The following is a 20824-nucleotide window of genomic DNA, read 5'->3' as shown; positions in this document are numbered from 1 at the left end:
TATTGTAATCACGGGTTGTTGAGGCTAATCGCTCCTTTTGTATTAGCAGAGCCTTGCCCGAGTCTAAGTTGTACCTTTCTCAGAATAGAGAAGACACCTGAGAAGGTGAGGGGGGTTATGCAAAGTGACTCCAAGACCACAATGCAGCATGGGTCTCCCACTGTACGGAGAAACCCCAAAAACAATGAGCCAAATAAGAGTTGAGAGACTGGAGTGATGTCTGGACGTGAGGAGCGGAGTGCTGAGCCTTCAGAGATGCAGAACACTTTCAGAGCCTCTCGCCCTGACCATGGGAGTCGACCCCGGTGGTGAAATCAGGCCGACTGGGTGGGAGGAGTAACTACTGCAAGGGATCAGCAGGCCTTAAAGGCTCCCACGAGGATCTGATCCCCAGCTCTGCCCCTGGTGGACAAAGCTGTGCATATCCTCCTCCTCTGAGTTGCCTTGACAGACGACGGGACGCTGCAGACCCGTCGAGCCGCCCAATCCTGAGCTGATCACTTTTAATAAAGGCATTAAAAAGGAGAAGTGTCCTGGCCCTGTTTATTTCAAGGGCTACGCCCAAGATGAACCAAAATGGCCACAAAATGGACGGCCGGTCACGAGGTCTGTCACTTTTATAAGTTCTGGTCCATTTGCATATTGGAGTTAATTGTCCAATTATGTCTTTAGATGATGAAGTCCCATCCTTCTTGTTTTTCTCTCTTCAGTGCCTGTTGTTTATGCTCTTGGGACTGAAGTTTGGATTATTTGTCCTTGGGTTGACAGATAGAAAGGAATTGTTTTGTCTCCCTGCTCTGTGAACAGAGCTCAGCATCCCTTAATATGAAGCCCAGACCCACAGAGTAAAGCAGCACAGAATCTGAAAAACAGAAAAGCCAAAACCTGAGGCATCAAATTCATGAGAGCCCCCCAAACACTCACCACGCCTCCCCCTCAGCACCCCCCAGGCCCTCCCCATTGATTGAAGCCCACAAAATGCCCCCAGGCCTGGGCCCCTCGGCCCCCCTGAACCCCCGGCCCGTGTTCTCCCCTGGGAAACCCCAAATCTTTGGGAATTCTCAACTGGGATTACCCAGTTCCCTGGAAACCTCACCTGGGACCCCCAAAACCTAACCTGGGACCTCCAAACCTTCCAGGATCCCCCCAACACCCCCAGGACCCTCCAAACTTTATCTGGGATTCCCCCAAACTCCCCCGGGAGCCCCCAAACTCCACCTGGGATCCCCCAAACCCCCCAAAACACTGGTGACAGTGGGACAGAACTGGTAGTACTGGCTTGGTGACACTGGAATGAAGCTGGGGACACTGGGACAGAACTGGTGGCAGTGGCACAGGGACACGGGGATTGAACTGGTGGCACTGGGCTGGTGGCACTGCTGTGTCCCTGGTGCCACCTGTTCCAGTGTCCCCATGTCCCTGCAGTGTCCCTGGGGGTGGCCAAGGATGGTCACCTGTTGCTGGCCCTGGCCATGGTGGCCGTGTCCTGCAAGGTGGCCTGGCGGGATCTGGGGACATTGCAGCATCACCTGGCCACCTGCGGGGCCACCAGCGGGACATGGCCCAGCGCCTGCATGACCGCGCCCGGCGGGTGGCGGCCACCAGGGCCAGCGCTGAGGCTACCACGGCCACCAACGAGGTCACCGCGGATGTGCTGGGGCAACTGGAGGAGGTGACGCGGGCGCTGGGGACGTTGGTGGCCGCTGTCACCCGGGACAGGGAGGTGACGCCATGGGGGACAAGGGGACAGGGCTTCCCCAGCCCTGCCCGGGTGCTCAGGGACATCGTGGTGGCCTTGGGGACACCAGGGGAAGGGCACAAGGAGATGACACGGAGGCTGGAGGTGGCCCAGGGGGCACTGGCGGGGCAGGGATAGGGACAGGGTGGGGACACGTGGGTGGCACTGTCACCGCTGGGGCACGGGGACACCCTGAGGGACATTGGGGGCCTTGGGGACACCCCCGTGTCCTTTCCTTGGAGACACCAGGGCCAACTTGACGTCCCCTGTCCCGTTTTGGGTCACCACAATGTCCCTGATGTCCCCACAGTGTCCCCAACAGGACATGGGGAGACACTTGGGCCTTGTTCTGGACCCTGAAGAGACATCAGGGCCATGTGGGGACACTCAGGGGACATTGGGGTCTCGTTGGGGACATCGGCGAGACATTGGGGACCCCGCCCTGGCCCTGCCGGCGGGGGGGCGGTGCTGGGGGGTGACCTCACCTTTCCCCCGCCCCTCCCCACCCCCCCGGCCGCCCCATTCGGGCAAGTCTCTGACTGTCGCTCGGGTGTGTTCACTCCCCGGAGTGTCACCAAAGTGTCACCAGAGTGTCTCCAAGGCGTCCCCGGCGTGTCCCCCAGCAGCCATGGAGCCCCGCGAGGTGCGACAATCCCGGCGCGGGGGCGGGAGGGGACACAGGGGACACAGGGGACACAGGGGACACAGGGGACACAGGGGGTGGCGGGAGGGGCCGGGGGGGCCAGAGGGGACCAAGGTGGTGGAGGGGCAGGAGGGGAGAGGGGTTTACAAGGGAGACAGGAGGGTGTGGCCGGAAGGGGGGACGTGACAGAGGGATGGAGGGGACTGAGGGTGGTGGGGTTGGGGGGACAGTGGGGGGCAGGGTGTGGCAGAGGGGATGAGGGGGTAACAAAGGGACAGAGGGGACAGCAGAGCCCTCCAGGGAGGCGAAGAATGGGACCCTGGGAGGGCACAAAGGCACCGCAGGAGGCCACAAGAGCCACCAGGTCCCTGACACCTCCCCTGTCCCCTCCTCAGCTGTTCCCATCCCTGCTGGAGTCACTGGTCACCGTGGTGGCCACCCTGAACAAGGTGGCAGACACCACGGCCCCGCTGGAAAAAATCGATGAGGTGCTGGATGTGCCCCCAGAGTGCCTGCACGCAGGCCTGGAGGGCTTCGCCAATCGCCTCCGGAACACCCTGGACCACGGTGGCGTCACCTGGTGGCACTGTGGTGTCGCCTTCGAGCGCAAGTACACTCTCACCTCCCTGGGCCAGGCCCTGGCCGCCTATGAGAGCACCCCATGGACCACCTGGGCCCAGGTGACGAGGGTGGCCAGGGCCTGGCGGAAGTCGGTGGCCACGCTCGTGGACAGCTGGTTCCAGCTGCTGGGGAAGGCCACCGAGCTCCGGGATGCCTGCAGGGACGTGGTCACCGGTGAGGGCACCACTGCGGCCATAGAAGATGCTATGGGAGAGGCCGAGGTGGGGCAGTGAGGAGGAGGAGGAGGCCACCACAATGAGAGAGCAGGCAGAGGCGGCCTTGGAGATGCTGGAGCAATTGGTGGCCGCATGTGACGAAGCCACTGCATTCCCCCGGGAGCTGCGACGCAGGGTTCGGGACATCGAAGCTGCCCTGAAGGGGACAAATGAGCCGTCCCGCGACTTCCGTGTGACCTTGGCGGCCAAGGTGGCCGAGGCCGAGTGGCTGTGGGATGCCGGCGCCCGCCTGGCCAACGATCACCTGCTGCACACACTTTGGGACATGGAGTGCGTCTACTGGGCTTCCTGCTATGACCCTTGGCTTGATAACCATAGCCACCGTGAGGTGGTCGAGAAATGCCAAAGAGCCATCGAGGACATCCCAAGTCTGCTGTGGGAACAGTGATGTTACCACTGTGATGTCACTGGGGACAGTGACATCATCGGGGACATCACTGGTGTCGCTTGTCCCCTCCCTACTCCCCACATGGGATTTGAGACAAATTTAGGGATTTTTCTGGGAATTTTCTTTGAAATTGTCCCAAATCCTGATGGGAATTCCTGGGGTACTGTCACTTTGGATGCTCAGGGACACGCAGGGACATTTTGGGGACACGCAGGGACATGCAGGGACATGGTAGCAGGTCAGGGGGTGAATGAACCCCTTCGGTGCCTTCAGCAGAGGCAGCTTTCCGCCGTGGCTGCAGTGCAGCTGGGTTATAAATGACAATATGATAATTGGCTTTTGCAATTCCTGTATTGGCTTTTGCAATTGTTGTTATTGATCACAAGTATTTTGCTATGGTGCTTGGTATTGATACTGATGACTGATAGTCCCTTGCAGCTGCTTGCTGGTACAATATAATCTATCCGTTGATGTGTGCACTGTGTTACCGATTTATTGTTTGCCTAATGGTGCCTTGAGTCCCTGCCTCTGCCCCCAGCCCCGTTATCATCAAGGACCCCCCCCCCCCAATTTACCAGGGCCCCCCATTCACTGCTCCCCCCTTCACCGATTCCTCCAAACCGCTGGGACCCCCCTGATCCATGAGCTCCCCCCAGTGCGCCAGGACACCGACACCACCGTCCATGGGACCCGACCCCCACCCCCCACCCCTCACTGCCCTCCCACTCACCAGGACTCCCAATCCATGGGACCCCCCCCGCACTCACCAGGACCCCCCCGGCACCCCCCCATTGATTGAACCCCCCCGAAACGCCCCCAGCCCCTCCCTGGCCCCCCCGACCCCCGGCCCGTGTTGGGCCCCGGTGGGGCCGCCGCTGAGCGGAGCCTGTCAATCAACGCCGATCGGGCTTGTAGTCACGCCCACAGGGAGGCGGGGCCCCGCAGGACGGCCAATGGAGACTGGCAGAGCGGGGAGGGGGCGGGGATTGGAAAGGCGAGGAATGGGAGCGTAGAAAATGGGCGGAGCCCCATAAGCGGCGGCCAATGGGGAGGGGAGAGGGCGTGGCCTGGAATGCGAAAAAAGGGGAGCGCAGGAAAAAGCGGGCAAGGAATGGGGGTGTGGGAAAGGGGCGGGGCCTGGAGAGAAACAAAAGTGGGCGTAGCTTGACGGAGAAGCAATAGGGCGGGGAAAGAGGCGGGGCCTAAAAGGAAACGGAACTGGGCGGGGCCTGGCGAGCAAGGAATGGGGCGTGGGAAAGGGGCGGGGTTCCAAGCGGAGCCTGGGAAGGGGAGAAAAAGAGACCCCTTGGGGACACTGGGGGGTTGCTGGGGACACCAAGGCTCCCAAGCCATCCCAAATCCTACTGGATCCCAAGGAATAACCCCAAAGGGTCTCAAATCCCAAATCCTGGATCCAAAACTTCCCAGATCCCAAATGCTGCTGGATACCCCAAATCCAATCCTAAAAGGTCACATATCCTGGATCCAAACCAATGCCAAAGCCCAGACCCCTACTGGATCTCCAAAAACAATCCACAAAAACCAATTTCTAATCAAAATCCTGGCAGGAAAAAGGACAGGGATAGTGGGACAGGAAGGGGGACACTGGGGTGAAACGGGAGGCAATGGGATGGAGACATTGGTATGGGGACAATGGGGCGGTGGCACTGGGAGCACAGGGATGGAACTGGGCAGGTGGCACTGGAGCAGGACTGAGGACACTGGGCTGGAGCTGGGGACAATGAGAGGGGACTGGGAAGACTGGGATGGTGACATTGGTATGGGGACAGTGGGGTGGTGGCACTGGGCTGGCACTGAGAGCCCTGGGATAGAACTGGGCTGGTGGCACTGGGATGAACCTGGTGGCACTGGGATTGAACTGGGGACACTGGGGTGTGACACTGGGGCAGCCCTGGGGATACTGGACTGCTGGCACTGGAGTGGTGGCACTGGGATGGAACTGGGGACATGGGGACAGGGCTGGTGGCAGTGGCACAGGGACACTGGGATTGAACTGGTGCCACTGGGATTGAACAGGTGGCACTGGATGGGTGGCACTGCTGTGTCCCGGGTGCCACCTGTGCGGTGTCCCCGTGTCCCCACAGTGTCCCTGGGGTGGCTGAGGACGGTCACCTGCTGCTGGCCCTGCCCGCGGTGGCCGTGTCCTGCCAGGTGGCCCAGCGGGTGAGGGGACATCGCGGTGTCACCTGGCCACCAACGGTGCCGCCAGCGGGCCGTGGCCATGCGGGGGGGCGGGGCCTGATGTTGTGACGTCACCTCACCCCGCCCATTTCCGGCGGGCGCCATTCCTTGGACGTCGGCTCTGGCTCTGCGGGGAGATCGAACCGGCACTGAGAGATCAAAGGAACGATGGGAAGGGTTCCCCTGAGCGATGGATGCAAAACGAGATTTGCTTTCGCAAACAATCGGGGCTTGGGGGGTTAATTAATTAATTAATGCTGGCATCAGCAACCCAGTGCCAGCCCAGTGTCCCCAGTCCTGTCCCAGTGCCACCAGCCCAGTGCACCCAGTGCCAGCCCAGTGCCACCGCCCCATTGTCCCCATACCAATGTGACCATCCCAGTGTCCCCATCCTGTCCCAGTGTCCCTGTCCCAGTGCTCCCATTTCTGTCCCAGTGTCCCCAGTTCCACCCCAGTGGCAAAACAGCAAAAAAGAAGAATTTATGAATTCTTCTCTTGTCACCAGAGAGTGAAAACATGACACGATTTGACTGCAAGGAGAAATAAAATAAATTGGTTTAATGCACAAGATAGCGTGGAGGCAAGTCAAGGGTTAAAACCAAACAAAAGAACATCTGAACTCACAGGAATGTTTGAAAATAATTTATATAGAATATGGAAAAATATATGCATAATTTTATATAAAAAGGAACAAATTTTTAGTTAGTATATTAATAATACATAAGTATAACATAAATTCTGTTAGTATAAAATACATTAATGTAAAATATTTTTATCAAATATATAATATTGCTATTGTACTACTCTCTCTATATAATACTAATATATATTTTGATTAACATTATATTATGAATATCCATGAACCCTAATGAATATGCATGAAAACCTCTTTGATGTAACAGGACGTAAAGAACATGGCTTAATTAATGGTGAGCTCTTGGCAATTAGCACCAGAATTTTAACCTTTAACGAACTTTTATAAATATTTCAATTCTGACCTGTGTTTCTCACAGGGGGTCCCGGCTGATAATGGGGGGGGAGAGGACTGAGCCCCAAGAGACCCCCCCAGTGCTGGGGACCCCCCTGTGCCCCCCGAGCGCTCGGAGCCCCCTGGTCCCACTCCCGGCTCCCTCCAGTCCCGGTGCTGCTCCCGGGGGTCCCGCGGCTCTGGGGGCTCAAAGGGGAGGGGGCAGAACCCCCGTGATGGGGGGGGGGCACAAAGGGGGGTCCCGGCCTGGTGCTCGGGGGGGTCGGTACACGAGGGGGGGTCCGGTCCCTGTCCCAGTGCTCGGTGAGGGGGGATCAGGCCACGAGGAGGGTCCAGTCCCGGTGCTGGTGCACAGGGGGTGCTCAGTGATTCGGGGGAGTCTCCAGCGGCCCCAGTGCACGAGGGGGGGGTCTCGGTGCTCGGTGATTTGGGGGGTTTCTGGTGGTCCCAGTGCCTGAGGGGGGGTCCCAATGAACGATGACAGCACTGATTGATGGGGGGGGTCTCCGGTGGTCCTGGTGCACCAGGGGAGGGTCCCGGTTCCTCGGGGGGGGGTCTCCGGTGGTGCCGGTGCACAAGGAGAGGGAGGGAAACTCGAGGGTCCTGATGCCTGAACGGGGGTCCTGAGGGGGGCGTCCCGGTGCACGAGGACGGTGAAATTCGGGGGTCCCGGTGCTCAGGGGGGTCCCAGTGGGTGCTCAAGGGCGGCGTGTGACACAGAGAGAGATCCCGGTGACACCAGGGACCCGCACACAGCGACTGCACCAGTCCTGGTAACACTCGGGGGTCTCTTGGTGGCACTTGAGGAACCGGTGGCACTCCGGAGGCTCTTGGTGACATAAGGAGCTGGTGGCACTTGAGGTGCTCTTGGTGACACGAGAAGCTGGTGGCACTTGAGGAACTGGTGGCACTCGAGGGGCTCTTGGTGACACGCAGCGCTGTGGCACTCAAGGAGCTGGTGGCACTCGACTGTCCACAAGTCTCTCCAGTGACATCACTGCACCAATGACATCACAGTGGTGACATCACTGTCCCCGCAGCAGCCTTGGGATGTCCTTGATGGCTTTTTGGCACTGCTCAGCCACTGCACGGCTGCCGGGGCCACTGGGGCCACCGTGGCCACTACAGGGACTCAAGAGGAGGTCATGGATGTCCCCAAGTGTCCCCAAAAGGTGATGCTTGAACAGGCGGGCGCTGGCCTCCCACAGCTGCTCAAACTTGGCCACTTTCGCCACCAAGTCCTCAGGGACATTGGGGGATGCCTCCTTTGTCCCCTCCAGGGCAGCCTCAATGTCCCTGAGCTGGCACTCCATGTAACTGATAAACTCAGTGGCTCTGTCACACGCATCCACCAAGTGCTGCAGCGGCTCCACGGCCATTTCTGCCCAATGTCTCCTCCTGATGGCCGCCCTCGCCCGCCTGGAGGCCACCACGGCCTCTCCCATGGCCTCGTTGGTGGCCATTGCCACCTGGGCATCACGTGTGGCCCCCATTGAGGCCTCCTTATCCCTGTCCAGAGCCACCATAAGCTGCTGGGCTGTGGCTGCCAGGTTGTCCCCAGCTGTCCCCCTGCGGGTGGCCTTGTCCTGCTGGTCCCTGGCCCAGGCGAGGGTCGCGTCCTCGCAGGCATCACGGAGCTTGGTGATCTCCTCGACCAGCTGTTTCCATCTCTCCTCACATGCAGACACCAACTCCCGCCAGGCGCTGCCCGCGGCTCTCACATCGGCCCAGGTGGCCCCAGGGGTGGCCGTGAGGGTGGCCAGGGCCTGGCCCAGGGAGGTGACACCGGGGTGTTCCAGGCCCTTACGGAGGCTCCAGGTGAAGATCCTCAGGGCCGCGTGCAGCAACTTTGGGGGCGCACAGCGCCGCACGCCCCGGTGTGGCCCGGTCACGGTGGCTGTCACATCGCCCAGGGTGGCCACCACGGACACCAGAGCCTCCAGCAGCTGGGGAGGGGACAGGGGAAGTGTCAGGGACCTGGTGGCACATGTGGCCTCTTGTGTGGCCCCTGTGCCCTCCTGGGATCCCATTTGTCCCTTTCCTGGAGGGCTCTGCTGTCCCCTCTGTCCCTTTGTCACCCCCTCATCACCTCAGCCACCCCCTGCCACCCTCCCTGCTGTCCCTGCTGCCAGGCCCTGCCACCACACTCGTAGCCTCTGCCACCCTCTGTTGTCCCTTCTGCCAGCCCTCATGTCCCCATCCCCGTGTGTCACCCCCATCCCCCCACACCATTTCCCCTCCCCCTCTCTGTCACCTCTCCCCTTCCTGCCACTGCCTCCTGTCCCCTTTGCAACCCCCTGTCCCCTCCCACCACATCCCCCATCTCCCCCCATCCTCCACTGTCCCTCACCCCCAGTGTCCCCTCTGTCCCCCTCTCCCCCCACCCCATCGCACCTCTTGGGGCTCCACGCTCACTGGGGACACACTGGGGATGCTCTGGGGACACTCTGGGGGTCGAAGGAGCCTTGGGATGTCCTCGATGGCTCTTTGGCACCGCTCGGCCACCTCACAGGGACTGGGGCAGGCAGGACCACCAGTGAAATAGACCTTGATGATGTCATCAACTGCCCCCAGCAGGTGATCCTTGACCAGGTGCATCTTGGTCTCCCACAGCTGCTCGGCCACGGCCACCTTGGCCACCAAGTCCTCAGGGACATCAGGGGACACCTCATTTGTCCCCTTCAGGGTGGCATCGATGTCCCTGAGCAGGCGCTGCAGCTCCCAGGGGAACACAGAGGCTTCGTCACACGCGGCCACCAAGCGCTCCAGCAGCCCCAGGGCCACCTCCAGCCACTGTCTCACCATGGTGGCCCTTGTTGCCTTGCTGGCAGCAACCCTGGCATCTCTCCTCACCTGGGCTTCATGCCCGGCCACCACTTCGGCCCCCTCCTCCCAGCCCAGGACCTGACCCAGCTCCACCATGTTTTCCTGAGCTGTCCCATCACGGGCAGCCTCGTCCTGCAGCTCCCTGGCCCGGGCAGTGGTGGTGGCCGCCCTGTCGGCCGCCTTGGTGGCCAAATCCCTGCAGGCGTTGCGGAGCTTGGTGGCCGTCCTGGCCAGCTGGGCCCAGCTGTTCACAAGCGGAACCACCGACCTGTGCCACTTCCTGGCTGCCATTGTCACACGCTTCTAGGGGGAACATGGGGGTTTCTCTCTGACAAACAGGGCCCGGCTCCGGGAGGTGAAAGGGTCTTCACCATCGTAGCGGACATTGTGGCACCACCAGGGGACTTCAATGCAGTCCCGGATGGCCCTGAGCTGCCAGCTGAATGACCCCAGGTGCGAGTACATGTGCCTTGAGGGCGTGAGCAGCAGATTCATCTCATCACGACTGGGCAGGGTGGCCAGCAGCTCGCCCAGGATGGCCGCCATTGTGACCTGTGGTTGCAGCAGGGCCGGGGACAGCTGGGGAGGGGACAGGGGAGGTGTCAGGGAGCTGGTGCCATTTGTGGCCTCCTGGGGTGGCCCTGTGGCCCCAATGGGTTCCCTTTTGTCCCCTGCATCCCTTTGTCAGCCTCTTCTTCCTTCTGCCACCCCCTGCCCCTCCCTTCGCAGCCCCTCCTGCCTCCTGCCCATCTGCTGTCCCCTCTGCCACCGCACTGCTCCCACTGCTGTCCTCTCTGCCACCCCCTGCCACCACATTCCTAGCCCCTGAAAACCCCTGCTGTACCATCTGTCACTGTCTGCCAGCCCCCATGTCCCCACCACCCCATGTCCCCCCAAATTCATCACTGCCCCCTCCCCATCATGTCTCCTCCCCTGGCACCTCCCCCTCGCCTGCCACTCACTCCTGTCCCCTTTACGAGCCCCTGTCCCCTCCTGCCACCCCCCAGAACCTCCCATCCCCCATTACCCCATCCCCCGCAGTGTCCTCTCTGTCCCCTTCAACCCCCCCCCCCCAATCGCGCCTCTTGGGGATCCATGCTTACTGGGGCTACCTTAGGGACGCTCTGGGGACACTCCAGGGGTCGAAGGAGCCTTGGGATGTCCTCGATGGCTCTTTGGCACTGCTTGGCCACCCAGCAACAATGGGGGCTGTCAGGACCACAACCGTAATAGAACTCGATGATGTCATGAAGTGTCCCCCCCAGGTGATCCTTGACCAGGCGGGCGTAGGCCTCCCACAGCGACTCGGCCACAGCCACCTTGGCCCTCAAGTCCTCAGGGACATCAGGTGACGCCTCATTTGTCCCCTTCAGGGAGGCCTCAATGTCCCCAACCCTGTGCTGCAGCTCCCAGAGGAACGCGGTGGCTTCGTCACACGCGGCCACCAAGCGCTCCAGCAGCCCCAGGGCCACCTCCAGCCGCTGTCTCACCATGGTGGCCCTTGTTGCCTGGCTAGCAGCCACCCTGGCATCTCTCCTCACCCAGGATTCACGTCTGGCCACCATTGGCCCTCTCCTCCCCACCCAGGGGCTGACCCAGCTCCACCATGTTTTCCTGAGCTGTCCAATAATGGGCAGTCTTGGCCTGCAGCTCCCTGGCCCGGGCAGTGGCGGTGGTCACCATGTCGGCCGCCTTGGTGGCCAAATCTCTGCAGGCATTGGGGAGCTTGGTGGCCGTCCTGGCCAGCTGGGCCCAGCTGTCCTTGAGTGCAGCCACTGACCGCTGCCACTCCCAGGCCACCATTTGCACATCGAACCTGCTGGTCCAATGGGTGCTCTTGTAGGCGGCCAGGGCCTGGCTCAGGGAGGCGGGAGGGTCATCATCATCAGAGGTGAAAGGGTCATCATCATCGCACGTGACATTGCGGTGCCTCCAGGTCTCATCAGTGCACAGGCTGTTGCGGAGCTCATTGGTGAAGTCCATCAGGTCCCAGTTCAGGTGCAATGGGGACACGAGCAGAGTCATCTCGGCCCTGCGCAGGGTGGCCAACAGCTCGCCCAGGATGGCCACCATGGTGACCTGTGGCTGCAGCAGGGCCGGGGACAGCTGGGGAGGGGACAGAGGAAGTGTCAGGGACCTAGTGGCACTTACGGCCTCCTGCGATGACCCCTGTGCCCTCCCGGGCTCCCCTTTGTCCCCTTCCTGGAGGGCTCTGCTGTCCCCTCTGTCCCTCTGTCAATCCCCCGACCCCTCTGCTACCCCGCACTGTCGCTCGCGTGTGCTCCCCATTGCCCCCTGCCCCCTCCCCCACCGTCGCACCTCTTGGGGCTCCATGCTCACTGGGGACACCTTGGGGACGCTCCGCTGGCGAAGGAGCCCCGACACCAGCTCCGGTCCCGGCCCAGAACAGGCCCCGGGGTCGGCGCCGGGAAAAGGCGGAGCCCCCTCAGGAGGGGCTGGAAAAGGGGTTGGGCGAGGTGACGTCACCGCCCGCCCTTTCCAGTACCGCCCCTATCCATGGAAAGCGCCTGGATTTGGCCGTTGTGGTTGAATCCCAGGGGATTTAGGCTCAGTTGAAGGGGTTTTAGGCTCCATCCCACCATCTCTAGGCGGATTAATTCCGCCGTTCCCGGCTGGATTTACGAGGGAACGCGGAGCGCTCTGAGGAGCCCGCAGAGTTGCCCTCAACAAACAGGGCCGCGCTGCTTCTCTCGCGAGACCTCTGGCGAGAAGCCCCAAAGGCGGCGCGGACCAATCAGAAGCCGCGCCGGCCAGAAGTACTGGCACAAGTTCCCATTGCTTTGGCGTCGGCAGTTGCTTCCGGCGAATCCGCGGTGCATTGTGGGCATTGTGGTCCCGGTGGGGCCCAGCGGCGGAGGAGCGGGGCTGAGGCCGCAGGGGGGGGAGGGGGCGGGGCGGGAATTTGCGGGCGCCGAGGGAGCCCCGGGACCCCCCCCGGCAGCGCGAGATGGGCGACAGCGACCGCGGTCAGAGCCGGGAGCGGGGAGAGGGGGAGGGGCGATGAGGGGGGGTTTGGAGGGGTTATGAAAGGATTGGGAGGGACTGAGCGAGAACTGGGGGTCCTGAGGGGATGTGGGGTGTTCCGAGGGCGTTTGGGGAGATCGAGAGGGAGAACTGGGGGTCGTGAGGAGATTTGGGGGCTTCTGAGGGGATTGGAGGGGTTGTGAGGGGGTTTGGGACGTGGTGAGGGGATATGGAGGGTCCTGGGGGAGAATTAGGTATCCTGAGGGGGTTTTTGGGGCTCTAAGGAGATCTGGGGGGGTCTTGAGGGGATATGGGGACATCATGAGGAAATCTGGGGGGATTCTGAGGAGCTTTTTAAGGGTCCTGAGGAGGACTGGGGGGCCCTGCTGGAGACCTGGGTGTACTGAGAGTAGTTAGGAGGATTGTGAGGGCATTTGGGGGCATTCTGAGTGGGTTTGGGAGGATTTTGGGAGTTTCCGACTAGATTTGGGGCATCCTGAGGGAATTTTGGAGATCCCCGAGTGGACTTTATGGGTCCCTGACTGGATTTGGGTTGGTTTGGGGTTATTTTGGGGAACCTGACTGGATTTTGTGGCATTTAGGGAATTTTGTGATCCCTGGCTGGATTTTGGGGTATTTTCAGGTAATTTTGGGGTCCCTAAATGGATTCTGGGAAGAGTTGGTGTAATTTAGGAGTCTCTGATGGGATTTTGGGGTATTTTCAGGTGTTTTTGGGGTAAGTTTGGCCTTCTGATCGGATTTTGGGGTCCCTGCCCAGATTTTGGGATATTTTGGGATACCTGACTGGATTTTGCGGTCCCTCACCAGATTTTGGCCATTTTGGGGTAATTTCATGGTCCCTGACCAGAGTTTGGGGATTTTTTTGGGTATTTTGGGGTAATTTTGTGATCTCTGGCTGCAATTTTGGGTTTTTTTGGGGTATTTTTGTAGGACAACAGGGGAAGGATGGTCGGGATGGAGAGAGACAAGAGATCTCTGAAGCCAGGTCATGGAACTTGGGGTTTATTGCAAAGGGCCTGGGTGCAGGGCCCTGCTTGGAGCTGCCAGGCACAGCTGGAGCAGGCCTGAGAGAGGAAGAAGAGTGGTGTTACATTTGCCCAATTATCCCATCATCAAAAAAACCAAACACTATAAAAGGTAGCAGCAATTTTCATTGAATAGCTTAGAATATATAAAATCGGATAGACTTGAAATATTGACAATGTAATTTGGTTAAAATAAGGGATAATTTGGTTCCAATAATAGCGCATTAGCAAAAAAAACCAAACAGCGAGGGGTACGGAGTGCAGGGCCCTTGGACCCCTGCTACCTCACGTAGGAGCTTGCCAAGGGAAAATTCCCCCTTTTGTGCCATGGGTCAATGCCATCTCCTCCCATTTTAGATTCATCGCACTTCTACCTCCGCCCTCATCACCACCTTTACCGCGCATGCTCCACCACTCGGTTTGGTGGTCATACCCGTCTTTGGGGGTCATCACTGATGAAGGCCTCTCCTCTTCCTCGATGTCCTTTCATTCACCCTTGGGTTACACATGCACACCAAGCCAGTAAAATGTAAGCCAAAACGAACATAATATTATATTTAAGCATCAAAGCAATAAATCTCTTATAACTAGCATTTTCCTGGGACACAACCAGATTTTCCTTTCTTTCTGTTAATTTTTAGTAACAGTTATCTCTTGCTTTTTTCTACCTTGAACATCTGCAGGAAAGTGGGGGGGAATGAAACCCCTCCTCCCCTTTCTTTCTTGGCATTACACCTTTTAACTGTTTTATTATTGCCAAATATTAATTACTGTATAAATATTGATTGCTGTTTCAATTTTGTCAGTATGAATCATACCTATTTAGCACACTTCTCATTATCATGCTCTGAGATTTTGGAGTTTTCTGTCAGAAATCTCTCCCCTCCCCCACTCATCCACAGAGGTTTGGGGCGGTTTTCCCTTTTTGGGGAAAATCAAAGCGATGCCCTGGTGCTCCTAATTAGGGGTGGGAGAAGTGAGGTTCCAGGGCTTCCCGCTGAGCCGGAGCCACCGGAGCCGCAGTGCCGGGAAAGCCGTGGCGGGAGATGCGGAGAAGTTTGTTTGTGTTTTCAGCTGAATCCCCTCGGGCCCGGGCCCGTTCCAGGGCTGTTCCTCAGCTCCGGCTCTGCCCTCACGCAGCCCGGGGGACCCTGAGAGCGCGGGGCGGGGCTGTGCCGTGTGCAGAGCCCGCCCCTGGCTGGGATTGGGCGATGGTGCCGTCAGTCGTGGTTGTGGCGCGCTGATTGGTGGGAGCGGGGCGGAGCAGGGGCCCCGGTGGTGGGCTGAGGGCGGCCGTGGCTCGGCAGCGGCGCCATTGTCGGAGCGTGTGTGCGGTCCCGCGAGCGGCGGCAGCGGCCGGAGCGCGGTGAGGCGGCGGCGGAGCTCGGAGGCGGTCGCAGCGCAGGTGGGAGCCGCGCTGGGTTGTGCGGGGGCTCGGGGCTGGCTGCGGGCCTCGGGGGCGGCCGGGGGCTCGGGCGGGTTCGTTGTGCCGTGTCCGGCCCGTGTTGCCGCTGGCGTGAGGGCGCTGCGGGAGCGGCTGCCCGCGGTCTCCTTGCGGCCGCTGCCTCGGCAGGAGCCGCTGCCGGAGCAGCGCTGGCTCGGCCCGGTTGCTGTGGCTGGGACAGAGGGGGCTGCCCCGTGCCCGGGGCTGTGCGGGGAATTCCCGTGGCCGGAGGTTTCTGTGCGCAGAGGAGACAGAGGAGTCCTGTAAAAGTGACTTTATTGCTGAGCAGAGGGAGAGGCCGTGGGGCATTTGCCGCGCGCTCTCTGCCGTTGTTGTAGTTCGCAGCCTCCTTTTTATCCTCATTTTCCCGGCTTCATTTCCCTCTCCCTTTGCCCACTGGCTGACGTGCTTGAAAGGTTCAGAGCTCCCGGTCCGGTAACTGCATGTCCGTGTTAATGTGCACCCCCAGTTTTGTATAACAGCCGATATTCACGGCTCTGTAAAGGCTTTGTTCTTCAGGAAGTTCCGGAATTCAGCGGGACTTTGAGGAACTTTCTGTGTCAGTTTCTAACATTTTCTAAAACTGGTGTTTTCTCCCATTACTTCCTTATCTGCAAGTCCCTGGCCCTATCTCCAGGCAGACTCACTCATTGACTCTGTTTTTTCTTCCTTGGTCCTCTTTGGATTTGGGATTATTCCTAGTGCCCTCATTCCCTGTCCTTCTGTTGCCGTTTCTGGATCAGGAGGCCTGGCTGCCACCTGCATCCCCTCCCTCAGATGTCGAACGAGCTGCACTCTCAAGGTGTGGAGCATGGCAAAAAGATAAGAGTTGCTGTAGCACATCCGAGGAGAAACAGCATTCGTTTAACCCATGGTCTGCCAGGGAGCCACAAAACCGTGTCCCATTCCCATTCTGTTTGAGCTGGAACATGAGGTGCTTTCTTACTTCCTTTGTTATCTGTTTCACCACTTTTCCTTTGTCATCTCTTTGCCAACAGCAGTTTGAGCCATTTAATTTTCCACAAACTCCCCTTTTTTTCTGCTAAAAGGTAATATGATCCCATCCCATGGTGAAGTGTTGTGTTCCTCATTTCAGTGGATTGGTCGCCAGGAAGGTCAGGAGCTGGAGCTGTCTGGTTGGTTATTATTCCGAGCAGAGCTTGTAATCTAATGATGCCATTGAAATGAGAAATGGGTTCTGTGGCTCCTGATATGAATTGGTTCGGGTTCGCAGGGGCTGGTCCATGGTGTTGTAGGATTTGTTCTGGTGGCCGTTCATCTTTTCCCCAATTTTGGCCACTCTTTCCAGCCAGGGCTGCAGCAATTGACTGCTTTTGTCTAATTAAATCATCAAATACTTGGATACCCAACTGATTTCCCTGAATTTTGGTAGCAAAAAACCCCCAGTGCTCTAAATTGGAGTGGGCAGAGGGATGATTGCCCCCAATTTTTTATAGTGAAGTTTTCCCAACATTCTCCATTTGCTGTTTCCCTTTGCAGCTTCACTCGTTTGTGTTGCAGGGTCAGATATCCTCCCCCTGGGCTCTGCCTTGAGCTGTGCAAATTCCATCAGTGCAAGCAGGCAGAGCTTGGGGTGAGGGGCAGAGGGAATCAGCTCAATTCCTGCCCCAGGCAAGAGACCCAGGTGCATTGTCCACCCTTTGCCCAGCAGTGTTCATTTGCATTTCTAAAGCTGCTCTGCAGGCTGCCTGGAATGAAGCTTCTCTTCCTGCTGCTGGGCAATGTTGATGTTTTGTTGCTGGTCGTTGTCTCTGTGGGTGTCTTTTGGGCTATTCTCAGTCTGTTCAGGTGTTAAACTCATCTCCGTTGAGTGGTGTAACTTCCCCTTAAAGAAAACCTTTAAAATTCCTTTCCCCAAGGCAAAGACAAACCAAGCCTGAGCAGAGAAATAAGATTTAAAAGAACCAAAATCGGTACATTTTGCAGCAGTACAGTGGCAGGCAGCCCAGAGTGTGGGTGTCAGTGAGCCCCAGAGTGGAATTGTGCCGTGGTGTTCCCCAGCAGCTGTGGCGGTGCAGGCCCAGCCAGCGCTGAAGCTGCAGCAGTGGCAGCAAGGCTTGGCCCCAGGGTCTGGAGATGGCAGAGGAGGGTGGCCAGGATTGCAGAGGATTCCAGGCGAGGATCTGTGGGCAGGCGCAGGGGCTTGGCCCGCTGTGGAGCCCTGGCTGCTGCTGCGTTGCCTTCAGGGCAGGCTCAGGGGCGGCCTCCCATCCTACTGCTGCAGGCGGGAAGTGCAAATCTGCGGGGCTTCAGAGCCCTTGAGGCCAGGCTGAGACCTCCCCCTGTGTTGAGCTGTGCTGTGGGCAGTTTGTGGCCTCAGGGACACTTGGCATGGGCCCCTTGGCCACCAGTGGTGCTGCTTGGCACTCCTTAGGCAGGAGCCGATGTCCTGGCTGGGTGTTGGCAGCAGCAAAGTGCCAGGGCAGGCTCTGTGCCAGCCCAGCTTGCTGTGGGAGAATATCCCTTGGTATCTGATCCAGCGGTTGCTGAAGCAGTGAGTATTGCTTTTGCCCCCCTGTTAGGTGCCATGGTGTCAGCAGAAGATGTTGAAGCCTTCCTGCTCAGGGCATTTCAGTGCCAGGCTCTCACAAGCAGCCACAGCTGCGCGGGTTGAGCTGAGCATGGGGCGGTGACCTGCGCTGTGTCTGATTCCCCTTCCATAATAACAGCCTGTCTTGTAGCTCTTTTCCCTTCTGCTGCCCTTGCAGACCCATCCATAAACACATTTTCTCCCTCAGGCCAGGGAATGTCCCATCAATCTGTCCCAGGCTGGGTCTGGAGCTCTGTCCCTTGAGTGCAGTCCTGGGTTCCTTGCCAGCCCCTCTCCAGGCTGTTCAAACAGGAGGCTGGGTTAAAGCCTTGCCCTGTCCTCAGTTCTAAATCCTCCTGTGCCATTGAACAAGTTTCATACTGTAATAACCGAGCCCTGCTCATCCATTTAGAGGCTCTTTTGGTTGTCAGATCTTTAACTTGATGCCAGACTTGAACTGTAGGAGATCCTATGTAGAGTTAAATATTTTAGCTCAAGAATTCCTTAGGCAAGACCCTCTTTAATATCCACCTCTAATTAAAATTCTTTTTCCCTGTCTGGAAGGCCCAGGCCAGCCGCCTCAGTTAATCTTCATTTTAACACTTGCAAATTCTGTGTTTCCTCCTCCTTGTGTCCATCCATCCAGTTTGTTGGCTGGCAGGATAGGAGCGTTGTAGGGAGGCATCCTTGGATCCAAAAGCCCTGCCTTTAACAGGGACTCAATCCCAGGCTGTGAGCCCTTCCTTCCTTCTCTTGGAACAGGGTATTGCTTGTCCTGGTTGCTTTAAAGTAATTTGTAGAGGCTCCATATCTAATTTTCCCTCTTTCCCTGGGGCTGCCCACACTTCTGGGTTCACTTCAGCATAGGCCTTGCATGACATTTGGCACAGAGGTACAACAGAAATGGCCTCTGTATCACTTTTTATAATATTAATTTGCATTACGAGTTTAGCGATCAAATGCCTTCCCAGAAAATCATGATAACAATTAGGAGCAAATACAACTTCATGCATTTCAGACCCATCTCCCACTTCTGCTAACAGTGGTTGAATAAAACCACACATCCTTCTCACTTATCCCTTGAATAATCAGAGACATTTTTGGCATTCCCCCCCATTAGGTCGAAGATTCAGAGTGGATTGAGAGGCCCCTGTGTCCAACAGGACATGCCTCCTCTCAATGCAGACCAACCCTGAATGTTCTCAAGGGCTGCAGTGTGGAGGGTCCCTGGTGTGATAGGAGCTGTGACAGCCCTGCCAATCCATGTCCATCAAGGGGTGGACTTGCTGGTCCTGAGGGTGCTGCTGTCTGTGCTTGCAGTGTCCTTGTGCCCTGCAGCTGGAGCCCTGGTTCCTTGCCAGGGGCTGTTTGGGTGGGCTCTCCCCTGGTGAGGAGGGCAATGCCTGTGCCAGGTGCTTGTGGCCGAGCCGTGCCCTGGGTGCTGGGGCCCCCTTGGGCCCTGGGGTTGATGCCTCAGGGGCTGTAGGAACTGTGCCCTGGCCTTTGCCTTCAGCTTGGCCTTTTGCTGCTCCCTTCTTGCATTCACCTGCTGTGCCTTTGTGCCCAGGTGCTGCAGGGCCTTCTTGTGCCCCTCCTGCAGCCCCCCTCAGTGCCTGTGGGTGCTTGTCTTGCTTTACAAGAGAGGTGTCTGCTCGGGAAGGCAGAAAAAGCCTCTCTTGGAATGGAGAATGCAAACCCCCTCCATCTTAATTTTTAGAATAGTGAAATCAAGGGGCTCTCAGGCAAAGATATGGGAATAGGAATAACAGTTCTTTACTAGTGTGTATAATAAAGCAAACAAACACCAACAGCTGCGGCACTGACAGCAAACAGAGCAGGGACCCAGTCCTGGCCTTTGGGCTGCGGCGCTTTGCCCTTGGGTGCAGTTCCGGGCACGGCCGGCAGGGGCGCTGGTGGCTCCCGCGGGGCGGGGCAGCGCATCCCTCCCATGGGAACTTCTCTGAACGGAAATAGAGCAATCCCTTCATCTAACTCTTTCACTTTTTTACCTTCTCTAGCCTTTCTCCCATGTTTTGGGAAAGAATTTGGAGAGGGCTGTCTTTTAACTGAGCTCCTAGTGTTTTGATAAGGTGCTTCCTGTGGAGAGAGAGAGTTTCCCTGAACATCCGGAGCTCTGGTTACCAAAGGGATGTAACTCAGAGCAGGACGGGGTCAGGGGAGGATATCCCGCTGAGGCTCGGTTGGAGTGTGAGCAGGGTCTGCAGCTGGAATCGGCAGAGGGGGATCTTCCCGTGGAGCCCGAGGCGGAGCGTGGGTAGCCCCCACATGGCTGATGGCGGCTGATCCGGCAGCTGCCGGCAGAGCAAAGGCAGGTGGGAGAGCCCGGCAGCAGCGGCGGTGCCCAGCGCAGGTGGCACGGGCAGGGCAGCCGGGGATGGGATGGCTGGGACCCCCCCTGGGTGCGGTGGGCGCGGTGACCTCGGAGCAGGCGGCAGGACAGAGCAACCCCGATCTTGCTCAGCATGGGCGGCAGAGCGGCCGCGGGCCAGGCAGTGGGAGCAGGGCATACAAATTGAGCGACAGCGCCGGGGCAGGTGGAGCTGCCCTGGGCAGTGAGGCCGCACCTGGGATGGAAACCGGGGCAGGCGGAGCTGAGGTGGGCAGCGAGCCGGGACCCGGGACAGGTGCCTGGGCCGTGAACGGAGGGGGCAAGACCTGCAGAGGATCCCACTCTCTTTCTGATTTTTCCTCCTGTTCCCTTTCCTTTCATTTCCCTTTTTCTTTTCTTGTTTTTTCTCGGGGCATTCTGATACTTCAAAGATTTTTATTCTCCTAAAATCTCCTGTCTAACATATGGCATATTCTCTTTCTTCTATATTAAATGGGGTTTTTTTACAAATAAACCCACAACCTAACAAATCTAAACTTCTGCTTGGATACTTTGAAATGGCCAACGAGCTGACTCAGGACCTCCTAATGTTGTTTTTCTCTTCAGCTTTTTATTTATCCTTTGGGAAATTAAGGATTCATCCTAAATCCAAAAATCCCAGTGCACGTATAGTTCCTTAAAAAATGATCACACAAAGCTTGAGTACCCCAGTGCGTTTTCTGATGCATGTCTTCTAATATTTTCCTAGAAGTAAAGCAATTTATTAAGTAATTGTCTTCCATCAAGAAGTTTCCATTTCCCTGATT

The 20824-nt window shown here is 58.0% G+C and overlaps 1 protein-coding gene across 1 annotated transcript in view; it reads left to right on the top strand.

Moving 5' to 3' along the window:
• The first annotated feature begins 12610 nt into the window (after nt 1-12610).
• LOC128945574 (zinc finger protein 436-like) overlaps nt 12611-20824 on the top strand; it is an 84516-nt gene continuing 76302 nt past the window's right edge. The window contains exons 1-2 of the mRNA XM_054289310.1: nt 12611-12629; nt 15861-15919. Of these exons, the coding sequence (XP_054145285.1) occupies nt 12611-12629; nt 15861-15919 (78 nt within the window). The remainder of the gene's footprint in view (nt 12630-15860; nt 15920-20824) is intronic.

The sequence above is a fragment of the Melozone crissalis genome, unplaced genomic scaffold (assembly GCF_028551555.1).
Source record: "Melozone crissalis strain CALT ecotype California unplaced genomic scaffold, PUWL_Pcris_2 ptg000066l_1, whole genome shotgun sequence".
Lineage (NCBI taxonomy): Eukaryota > Metazoa > Chordata > Aves > Passeriformes > Passerellidae > Melozone > Melozone crissalis.
This window is presented reverse-complemented; position numbering and strand designations above follow the sequence as displayed.